The sequence below is a fragment of the Gorilla gorilla genome, chromosome 17 (assembly GCF_029281585.2).
Source record: "Gorilla gorilla gorilla isolate KB3781 chromosome 17, NHGRI_mGorGor1-v2.1_pri, whole genome shotgun sequence".
NCBI classification, from domain to species: Eukaryota; Metazoa; Chordata; class Mammalia; order Primates; family Hominidae; genus Gorilla; species Gorilla gorilla.
This window is the reverse complement of record NC_073241.2, coordinates 23,539,612-23,551,823: the sequence shown is the minus strand read 5'-3', so window position 1 is coordinate 23,551,823 and position 12,212 is coordinate 23,539,612. Positions and strand designations below refer to the sequence as shown.

Sequence of the window (12,212 nt, the reverse complement as noted above, 5' to 3'; positions counted from 1 at the left end):
TCCCCAGCTGTGCCACCTTGGGGCTTCCTTTGAACTCTCTTTGACTCCATTTTCCCCATTTTACAGATGGGGATAACAGAACTCCCTAACGGCCGGGCGCAGTGGCTCCCGTTTGTAATCCCAGCACTTTGGGAGGCTGAGGCAGGAGGATCGCTTGAGCACAGGAGTTCTAGGCCAGCCTGGGCAACAAAGTGAGACCCTGTCTTTGCAAAAAGCCTAAAAATTAGCTAGGCATGGTGGTTGTGTGCCTGTGGTCTCCAGCTACGTCAGAGGCTGAGGACAGGAGAATTGCCTGAGCTCAGGAGTGCAAGGCTGCAGTGCAGGCCAACCTGGGTGACATAGTGAGACCCTAAGATAGACAGATAGATAGATAGATGCATACATACATACATACATAGATAAAAATTGAGATGCTCTGTCACTTGAGAATTTCAAATTATGTGATAAGTATCTAAGGCAGTCAAAGAAAGGCTTTGGAGATGACCAGAAAGTACCTTATGTAACTAAGTTATTAAGTCCCTAAACCATTTATATTTAAATATAGAAAATATATTTAATAACTTGATACAGGAAAAAAGAGCTTGTCAAAAAATCTCAAAAGAATAAAGTCTATTGGATTTAAACCATTTCCTTATAGAACCTGATTGCTGTATTACAGATATGAACTCTATATGCACTCAAATCCTTTCATCAATAAAAGGCAATAAGACTTTTATTGAGTAACAATAAGAGGCAATAAGGTTCTTATGGACTGTAACATTATTTAGGATAGTTCTTTCCAATAGAAATATCAGGATCAAGGGGTTACATAAAAAAAAAAAAAATTTTTTTTAAGTCAGTACTATACCATCATCTCTGCAAGGTAACTGCTCAGAAACAGAGCCTGAGGAATCTTTTCTGATCACAGATCTTTTGGTTTTCCCTTGCCCAGTTCGACTTCTTTGCTGCACCATAAATCCACCAATACCTATCCAAAAAAGAAATTGGGTAAATTGATAAATAATTTCTCCCTACGTTTCCACAGTACACAGGATAAAAATGCTTTATCTTGAATAGTAAGTCATTTTCCAAAATTAAATCTGTGCTAGTCTAAATAAATAACCTGAGTTTTAGGTAAAATAGAAGTTAAAAGCAACCAAAAAAAAAAAAAAGGCAAAGCCACTGTTATCACTTATCAAACAGAATACAAAAAGACCTGTGTGCACTTCCTCTTCTAAACAGTATCAGTGTAAATATCAAACACTAAATTACGCTGGCTTATCTATTTGACAAATATTAGTGTCTCATACATCACATAACAGTCATGCACTGCATAATGATGTTGGTAAACAAAGGGCTGCATGTTAAGACAGTGGTCCCATAAGATTATAATGGAGCTGAAAAATTCCCACCACATACAGACATCACCATAGTTATAACACCATAGCACAATGACTTTATTTTTTAAAATGAATTTAGCGTACCATACAGCCTAAGTGTGTAGTAAGCTATACCATCTAGGTTTGTGGAAGTGCACTCTATGATGTTCACACAAGGATGAAAATGCCTAATGATGTATTTCTCTGAACTTAAGTGATGGATGACTGTGTCTGTATATTAACCGGCTAACTGGTACATTAGCTGGAGGACAGAAGACACGAACTACCTAGATGACACAAATATTCTTTGACTGATATGATTTCAGGGGGACGGTGTCTGGTACTCCAACGTATGAGGGCATTTATACATGGGACACATAGAGCCCTGTGGTTAAGAGCATGGAATCTGGAGTCAGACTATGTAATTCTGCTTACTCACTAAATACTTCTCAATGCCTCAATTCTTTCACTGGTTAAAAATGGGGGTAAGGCAAAGAAGCTTCTCATACATATGTTAAAAGGACAAATAACATAAGTGAAGTGCTTAGAATAGAGGTCTGGTACACAGTCAACACTATAAGCTTTTGTGAAATGATATCGCTGTCTAGCAATATACTCTGTGACCTAATGGGTCCCTCAATTAGAGGGTTGACTTCCATGTGAGGCAGAGGAAAAGAAAACAGTAAATACAAGTTCCTGGAAGAAATCTGCAATGTCTAAAAAAGTACACTTATAAGCTTCATGATTAGGAAGAAATGAAATCATTTTCATAAAACGATTTAGAAGCAACTCATCTTAGGTCCTTATTATAGATATGACCTATTTAAAAGACAGGTTATCTTTTAAGGTCTCATGGAATACGAACGAAGTAAGAAAGTTCTTCCTTACATATCCAAAGGGATTTAGATCACTCTTACCAATAAAATATAAGCAATAAGAAGCATAAAGATTGTACGAATCCAATTTAAAACCTCATTGGTAAACAAGATATTAATAAACTGGCTAAGGAAAGCCTACTCAACTCGTGTGAAAAGCGGAAAATAATTTTTCTTAAATAAATACATAAAAGCCTACAACTTCTGTATTGTGACAATTTTAATAATTTTTTCCAATAAGGCAAATAAAACTGACAAGCAAGTCCGCTTTTCTCTCCACTCCTGAGGCAGATAAGAATTGAGTGTTTAATCAGTCATGGTTTTTAACTAGACTATAAATTCTAGGAGCCATAATAACTCTGTCTTATTCCCCTTCACACTGTATACTTACTGGCACTCCTGCATAAACACTGCAGTAAGTTTTTTCAAAAAAAGATATTAGAAAGTGAATACTGAAAATTAAAAGCGTTACAGAAGTACACATCCAGAGGAACTATATAAATGGCCTTCAAAGTCCAAGTATGAACAAAAGCCAATCTAGTAAAGCATTTAATAAAATGGTTAACATTTGGGATAAGGCATTCAATAATGGTTCATTGTGAAGTATTCACATATTCAAAATAAAGAACTCTGGAGCTAAAAAGTCGTATTCAAGTAGTTTAGTTCTTTAATTTATGTGCACATATTTTTGTTTAGACAGTTCTTAATCCTGAATATTTAATTTTAATTGAAGTCTTCAGTATTGCATTTTTCTTTAATTAACCAAGTGTTGATGATATTGAAATGTCTACCTCAGGCACTATACCTGGTCTGTATGGTTTCCTTTTTCTCTTTTTGACACCATCTGTTCCTTCCACTCCCTTAGTTTCATCATCCACAGCTTCCCGCTCAGGACTAGATTCTGATTTTCCATCACAATCCATAAGTTCTCCTTCTGGAAAAAGTAAATATATACACAAAACTGGAAAACCCTATCAAATATATAATCCCTACATAATGGGGAATAAAAAGTAGGGTTGTTGCAGAGCCATTTTAATTGTACATCCCTGTTGGTAGGGAAAGTATGAAAGGAGATAGAAGCAGCCCCAAATGGTTGTAGAAATTGTGCTGCTTAGTGCAGTGTTCCCATGAAATAAAACATAATCAGAGAAGGCGAACACAGAACTCAGAGTTCTGTTAAGTGCAATCCATTTGCACTTAAGAAATTCACTTGCTTTTAATTATGTCTTCAGGTCCAGGTCTCTAGACTAGAACTCTCTTCTGAGCTTCAACCACAGCTATAATTGAATATTACCTAGTTACTGAAAACTGTATATCCAAAATGAACTATTAATTTAAAATAAACTTTCTCCTTTTTCCCATGTTACCTATCATCATTAAAAGGCATGGAAATGTAACCTGGAGAAGACAGAGGCCTGGAAGACCACCTTAATCATTCCTAATCTCTTTCCTCCTACAACCAAGACTCCTCAATACCTCTGAAATGCATTTTATCACTCTCTACTACCATCTTAGTCCAACCTCAGATGACTCACTATTAATACAATATGCTCCTATCTAGTTCCCCACCTCAAAGCTTACCTCTCTCCAATCAATTCTTTAAATTACTGCATAAATGATCTTTCTATAAATATGTATCAATTTTCTGCTTAAAATCCTTTCATGTCTTCCCAAATGCCCTCAAAATAAACTTCAAATTGCAAGGCCCATTACAACAGTCTCTTGTAAACTTTCCAGCTTCATCTCACTCCCTCCAGTGAACTATACTCAGTTCTTTGAATGTATCAAGCTCTTTCTTCCACTATCTTCCCCAGTTTCTGCCTTCTACCTAACTTATCTTTCAGGATTTATTCTAAACTTCACTGTATTAAAGAATTCCTGATATTTAGATAAGATTATGTCAAACAGTTTTATGCTTGCATGTATGAACGTCATGCTTCATTTTTATTGGTTCTTTAAAATCTGTGTCCCTGCTAGATTATATTCTCCATGAGAACAGGTACACAGATTTTCTTAGTAACAGATGTATTGTTAGTAGGATACCTAATACATGTTCAATAAATACTTCACTGAATGAGGTAAATGGAATGCTTAGAGAATGCTATTTTAGAGAATGCTATTTTAACACTGTGGTAATCAAACTTTTCCAAGTTATATATGCTTTACATTGTATTACAGGAAAAAGACATGTTTATCAAATACATTTTAAAATCAAGTTGTTAACTCCTTCAATATTCTCAGTATTAGAGATAACGTATTTCTGTAATGGCATGAACAGGGTATTTGTCTTTTCTTTTTTATTATATTTGGTCTATATTTGAGGCCAATTCCATAACAATCTGACAATGGCTATGGACTTATGACTAAACCATGAAAAGAAAAGTTTATAGACCAGGCACGGTGGCTCATGCCCATAATCCCAGCACTTTGGGAGGTCAAAGCAGGTGGATCACTTGAGGTCAGAAGTTCCGTACCAGCTTGACCAACATAGTGAGTCTCTACTAAAAATACAAAATTATCTGGGCGTGGTGGTGCACGCCTAAAATCCCAGCTATTCAGGAGGCTGAGGCAGGAGAATTGCTTGAACCCGGGAGGCGGAGGTTTCAGTGAACCGAGATCGTGCCATTGCACTCCAGCCTGAGCAACAAGAGTGAAATTTCATCTCTCAAAAAAAAAAAAAAAAAAAGCCTGGCACGGTGGCTCATGCCTGTAATCCCAGCACTTTGGGAGGCCAAGGTGGGCGGATCACGAGGTCAGATCGAGACCATCCTGGCTAACGCGGTGAAACCCCGTCTCTACTAAAAATACAAAAAATTAGCCAGGTGAGGTGGCTGGTGCCTGTAGTCCCAGCCACGTGGGAGGCTGAGGCAGGAGCATGGCGTGAACCCGGGAGGCAGAGCTTACAGTGAGCCGAGTTGGCACCATTGCACTCCAGCCTGGGTGACAGCGAGACTCTGTCTCAAAAAAAAAAAAAAAAAAAAAAAAAGAAAGAAAGAAAAGAAAAGAAAAGAAAAAAGAAAATTACTGAAAAAAAACAAACACCAAAGATGACAATACCAATTGTTTACCTTCAAATAAACCCACCTAAAAGTTAATGACAGGGAATTTTGGGTTAAGGTGGCAGACTAAATTCATACATTAAAATTACATTCTCCTGAAACCCTACTAAAAACACACTGAAATAATCTATTTTTAAAAGATAAAATCAAGCTGTGGCATGGTGGCATGCCTGTAATCCCAGCTATTTGGGAGGCTGAGGTGGGAGAAGAGAATTGCTTGAGCCCAGAAGGTTGAGGCTACAGTGAGTTATGATCACACTACTGCATTCCAGCCTGGACAACAGAGAAAGACCCAATCTCCTTAAAAAAAAAAAAAAAAAAAAAAGACAATAGGAAAGGAGAAAAACAACTTAACAAAGGCAAATTCTCAGTTGAGAGCAGAAAGAACTGAAAAAAAGAATCCAGTTTATAACAATCCTCAGAAGGCTGAGAAACTAGGAAAACTGGCCACCATTGGAAATAAGTGGGAGAAAACTGAAGCAACAAGAGATTTAATTATCTGCAGAAGTTATACTCCCTACACCTGCTTCCTAGGTTTACACACTGAGAAGCTGCTACTCTCATTTGTGGGATGCAGGATTCCTGGGTGACCTTAAACGGAACAATGGGATGAAGATCGAAAATAGGACCAAGAAAATATGGGCATACTAAGTGTGGACAACCCCATTCTGCTCCCGCTGCCGGACCCCACATTTCCCCACTGAATTCTCAGAAAGCTAGCAGCAAGATCTCTAGCCTCCAAGTATGAGGTTTGAAAAGACTGTTGTGGGGAACCTGATCAGTTCAAGAAGAACATCTAAAGATACTGAAACCAGAGGGTTCACCAAATGGTCAGCACAAATCACCCCACTAAACTTACAAATCGACAAGCACCACCACATACTCAAAGCTTTCTAATCAACTACTTAATTCCTTTTTTAAAAATAAAAATACTATCTATCCAGTCTCCATCTTTAGTTCTTCACTTTTAATCATGCATGTACCATAAAGATTATCTGACAATGGTCTATAACAAGCTTGTCCAACCTGCAGCCAAGATGCTTTAAATGCAGCCCAACACAAATTCATAAACTTTCATAAAACATTATGAGACTTTTTATGAGGTTTTTTTTTTTTTAAAGCTCATCAGCTATCATTAGTGTATTTTACGTGTGGCCCAAGACAACGCTTCTTCCAATGTGGGCCATGGAAGCCAGAAGATCTGCAACACCCTTGATCTGTAACATAAAAGACAGAGACCTGAGAACATAAAAGACAATTTGGAATTAACAGACTAAGTAGGAAGTAAAGAAAATCTTCAAAAAGATTAAAATCCTCTGAGGGATAATATAAGATACCCTTGAGGCAAGAATAGGATGCTACAAAAGAAACATTCAAAGGGAGGAAAGAAAGCTCTTGAAATAACTGAAATAAAAACAAAACTCAGTAGAGGAAGATAAAATAAGGACATGATTGGAAAGAAGCAGAGAAAAACTGAGTATGTTTCACATCTGAAAAGCAGAATTCTGGAAAAAGAGAGGGAATTGTTATCAATAATATAGTTCAAGAACATTTCCTACCACTGAAGGATATAAGACAGCAGACTGAAAGAGACCACTCAGTGCCTAACAAAACAGATTTTAAATGTCAAAAATAGACAAAAACAGACGTTATCCTCATGAAATTTTAGAACACTGAGGACAAAGAATTTCCTAAAATCTTAAGAGCTTCCAAGAAAACGCAGGTCACATAGAAAAAACCGATTTCTTCATATACTAGAAACTAAAAGACGGTGGATCAATTGACTAAAAATGATAAATGAAAATGTATTTCCAACCTGGAAAAGATGAGTCAGGTAGGAAGGTAAAATAAAGACATTTTCAGAAGTATATAATGCTCAAAACTTACCTTCCACACATTCTCTGTCAGGGAGCTACGGAAGATACGTTCCACCCAAATTGAGGGAAGAAATAAAGGGAAATTCATGAAATTGCAGAAAACACATGTAACACAGGAGAAAACAGAAGATGATCTCCAGGATGATAAAGAGGAAATCCCCAAATTAATCATATGCAATGGTTTGTGGCCAAGGATAGCACTGGATCTAGTACAAAGACCACCTTTCACCTGAAACAATGCACACAAGGACAGTAAAAACCAAGAGAGCACTTTTATTGATGAGGTTCATAGTGACACCAGTAAGCATACATGCTGAGACAAATGGCATAAAGTAGCACATACAGTGCCCTAACACAAGTGGTATCACTGTAGCTAAAGTCTCTTCTAACCAACATCTTCACAAGGGCCTTCTGATTCCCACAGGCTGAAATAAAGAAAAAGACCGTTATCGGCCAGGCACGGAGGCTCATGCCTGTAATCCCAGCACTTTGGGAGGCTGAGGTGGGTGGATCACGAGGTCAGGAGATAGAGACCATCCTGGCTAACACGGTGAAAACCCGTCTCTACTAAAAATACAAAAAATTAGCCAGGCGTGGTGGCGGGTGCCTGTAGTCCCAGCTACTCCAGAGGCTGAGGCAAGAGAATGGCATGAACTTGGGAGGCAGAGCTTGCAGTGAGCCGAGATTGCGCCACTACACTCCAGCCTGGGCGACAAAGCAAGACTCCATCAAAAGAAACGAAGAAAAAAGAAGAGAAGAGACGAGAAGAGGACAGAAAGAAAGACAGAAAGAAAAGAAAAGAAAAGAGAAAAAGACCGTTATCACCCAAATATGAGAAATTCTCCCATATATACACACTTGTATCTAGATGACTAATCTCTGGAAAGTTATAAGAAAACACTGGTTCTTTCCAAGGAAGGGATGGCCAAAAGGTAGGCTAACTTAACATTGTTCACTCTTTTTAAGACTTTTGTATTTCTTGTATCATGCACAGGTATTGCCTATTCAAAAACAAACCTACCACAGGGAAAGACTGAAAGCTTTTCTTCAATATCTGCTACAAGGCAAGGATGCCTACTCTTAACACTTATATTCAACATAGTCCTAGCCAGAGCAATCACATAAGAAAAGGAAATAAAAGGCATCAGCAGAAAAAAGGGGGTAAAATTATCCCTGTGTGCAGATGACATGATCTTGTATGTAGAAACCCCTAAAAATTCCACAGTTACTAGAATAAATGAATTCAGTCAAGTAGCAGGATACAAAATCAATATACAAAAATCAGACGTATTTCTTTATACAAATAATGATCTGAAAAAAAATCAAGAAAACATTTCCACTTAAAATAACATCAAAAAAATAAAACACTGAGGAACAAATTTAATGAAGGAAGTGAAAGCTTTATATACTAAACACTATAAAATACAGACAAAGTAAACTGAAGACACACAGCCGGGCATGGTGGCTCACGCCTGTAATCCCAGCACTTTGGGAGGCCAAGGCGGGTAGATCACCTGAAGTCAGGAGTCCAAGACCAGCCTGGCCAACATGGCAAAACCCTGTCTCTACTAAAAATACAAAAATTGGCCAGGCGGGCGTGGTGGCAGGCACCTGTAATCCCAGCTACTTGGGGGGCTGAGGCAGCAGAATTGCTTGAACCCAGGAGGAGGCGGAGGTTGCAGTGAGCTGAGATCACACCACTGCACTTCTGCCTGGGCAACAGAGTGTGACTCTGTCTCAAAAAACAGAAAAAAACTAAAGACACAAATAAATATAACGATATCCCCAAGTTTGTGGATTGGAAGAATATTGTTAAAATGTCCATACTATCCAAAGTGATCTACAGATTCAATGCAATCCCTATCAAATTTCCAAAGGCATTTTTCATAAAAATAGAAAACACAATTCTAAAATTTGTATTAAATCATAAAAGACGCTGAATAGCCAAAAGAATCTTGAGAAAGAAAAACAAAGTAGGAGGTATCACACTACCTGATTTCAACTTATATTACAAAGTGATAGTTATCAAAACAGTATGGTACTGGCATAAAAACAGACACATGGATCAATGGAACTGAATACAGAGCCCAAAAATAAACCCAAGCATATATTATGAGCTAATTTTTGACAAGTCCAACAAGATACAATAGGGAAAAGATGGTGTCTTCAATAAGTAGTGGTAAGAAAACTAGACATCTATATGCAAAAGAATGAAACTGGACCTGATGCCTATCTTACACATCATACATAAAAAGCAACTCAAAATAGATTAAATACCTAACACCTGAAACCATAAACCTCCTTGAAGGAAATTTAGGAGAAAAATTTCTTAATATCCTCCTTGACAATGATTTTTTGGATATCCCATCAAAAGCTCAGGTAGCAAAAGCAAAAATAAGCAAGTGGGACTACATCAAGCAAATAAGCTTCTGCATAGCAGTAAAAAACAAAACAAAACAAAACAGGGGTAAAAAGGTAGCACAGGGATTAGGGGAAAATATTGGCAAACCACACATCTGATAAGGGGTTAAAATCCAAAACATATAAAGAACTCACACAACTCAGTAGCAAAAAAAAAAAAAAAAAACCCAAATAACTGGATTTTAAAATAGGCAAGGACCTGAATAGCCATTTTTCCAAAGTCACACTAATGGTCAAATGGTATATGAAAAGATGCTCAACATCATAATCATGAGGAAAATGAAAATTAAAACCACAATAGATATCATCTCGTGTCTCTTAGAATGACTATTATCAAAAAGGCAAAGACATAAGTGTTGGTGAGGATGTGTAGAAAATGAAACCTTTGTACATGGTTGATAGGAATGTAAATTAGTATAGCCATTATTGAAAACAGTATAGAGTTTCCTTTAAAAAAATACAACTACCATAAGATCCAACAATGCCTCTGTTGGGCATATATTCAAAGGTAATAAAATCAGCATCTGAGAGAGACATCTGCACTCCCACGTTCATGGCGGCATTACTTCCAATAGCCAAGATATGGAAACAAACTAAGTGTCCTGATGGACAATTTACTTACCCATTCAAGGACAGATGAATGGATAAAGAAATTGTGACGTTTGTATATACATATATTAAGTCCTCCCTTAATGTCATCAATAGGTTCTTGGGAACTGAGACGTTAAGCTAAATGAACATACAGCAGGTCCTCAAGTAACACTGTTTCCTTCAATCTAATTTTGGCATAATGCAAAATGAAAAAAAAAAATCAGTTTTGTCATACTTTTTTTCCCCTCTTAACCACAGTTTCTAAGAACTTACTGATGACAATGAGGACTTTATACAATGGAATAGTTAGCTTTAAGAAAGGAGATACTGCCATTTGTGACAACATGGATGAACCGGGAGGAAAGTATACTAAATAAAGTAAGCCAGACACAGAAAAATACTGTATGATCTCACTTAATAAGCAGAATGGGAGGCAGCGGGGTGAGAAGCTGAACGTATAGAGAGTAGAATGGTGGTTTTTAAGGGTCTGGAGGTAGGGGATGGGTGGGATGGGCAGAAGTAGGTCGGAGGGTACAAATCTGCAGTTAGGTAAGATGAATAATTCTAGAGATCAAATTAATACACAGCATGAGAACCATAGTTAATAATATTGTGTACAGAAAATTTGCTGAAAGAGATTTTAGGTGTACACACACAGAAACTATGGAAGGTGAAGGATACAGACATTTGTTTGACCATAGTAATCATTTCACTATGTATACAAAGCATGTTGTATGCCTCAGATATGTATAATAAAAAAATGAAAAAAAAAAAACAAAAAACTGTATCCTACCTTCCAAAAACAGTTTCAAATGCATTATGTCTTTGGATTTAGCAAGGAATTCACCTTTGCAGGCCCACTTACATACAACATTATAAATATACCAGGTGATACATTGTACTATTCACAGCAAAAGATTGAAAGAAAGCCGGGCACGGTGGCTCACGCCTGTAATCCCAGCACTTTGGGAGGCCGAAGCAGGCAGATCACGAGGTCAGGAGATCGAGACCATCCTGACTAACATGGTGAAACCCCGTCTCTACTAAAAGTACAAAAAAATTAGGCGGGCATGGTGGCGGGCGCCTGTAGTCCCAGCTACTCAGGAGGCTGAGGCAGGAGAATGGCGTGAACCCAGGAGGCAGAGCTTGCAGTGAGCGAAGATCGTGCCACTGCACTCCAGCCTGGGTGACAGAGCAAGACTCTGTCTCAAAAAAAAAAAAAAAAAAAAAAAAAGATTGAAAGACACCCAAAGGTCTATCAACAGGGGAAAGAACAGGTAAATTAAATTGCTTATATTTCCATACAAAGGAATATTTGCAGCCATAAAAAAATGAAGGACAGTAAAAAGTAGTAAGACAAAAGGAATAAAATATATATATACACACACACACAAATATATATATATATATATACACACACATTTCCTTGTACATGCATAAAACACATCTGGAAGGTTACACAAGAAACCTCTGAGGTTTCTGGAGATGTAAACTGGGGGCATGAAGGCATGGGAAAGGGAGAGAGTTCACTGTTTACCTTTTTATTATTTTCCAATTTTAAATCATTTGAATGTATAACTTGTCTAAAAATCAAATTTTAAAAGTTGAAGGAATTAACATTACAGAAAGTAACAAACCTCAAGGAAGCAGCCACCTTCACCAGATGGACAGTATACCTCACTCTTCCCACGCTCCAGTAGTTACTGAATGCCACTCCCCTCCCTCCATTCAGTCTGCCCCACCTGCTGGCCTTCTAGAGCCTCAGTGCAGTCCTATTCCCACACCTCCAAACACATCCATACACTGTGATGGTCGATCTGGGACCACCAGTTGAGAGGAAATGTGTTGTGTTTCCACTCTTGAGACAAACAGAGTGTTATTTTATTGAGGTTTGGGATTTTTTTCTTGCATTAACAGGGTTTCTAGATCCCAGTAGGTGAATGAGAAAGAAGTATGCTTTTATTGTATAAGGAATTTGTTTCTGATACACCAAAGTGATGATGTATGACTTTTCTTAAAGAAGTGGTTATT

At 37.6% G+C, this 12,212-nt stretch overlaps 1 protein-coding gene across 1 annotated transcript in view; it reads right to left on the bottom strand.

Moving 5' to 3' along the window:
* LOC129528445 (histone-lysine N-methyltransferase 2C-like) overlaps positions 1 to 12,212 on the bottom strand; it is a 60,262-nt gene that overhangs the window by 22,789 nt on the left and 25,261 nt on the right. Inside the window, 2 exon segments of the mRNA XM_063699364.1 lie at positions 848 to 967; positions 3,039 to 3,167. Coding sequence (XP_063555434.1) covers positions 848 to 967; positions 3,039 to 3,167 — 249 coding nt within the window.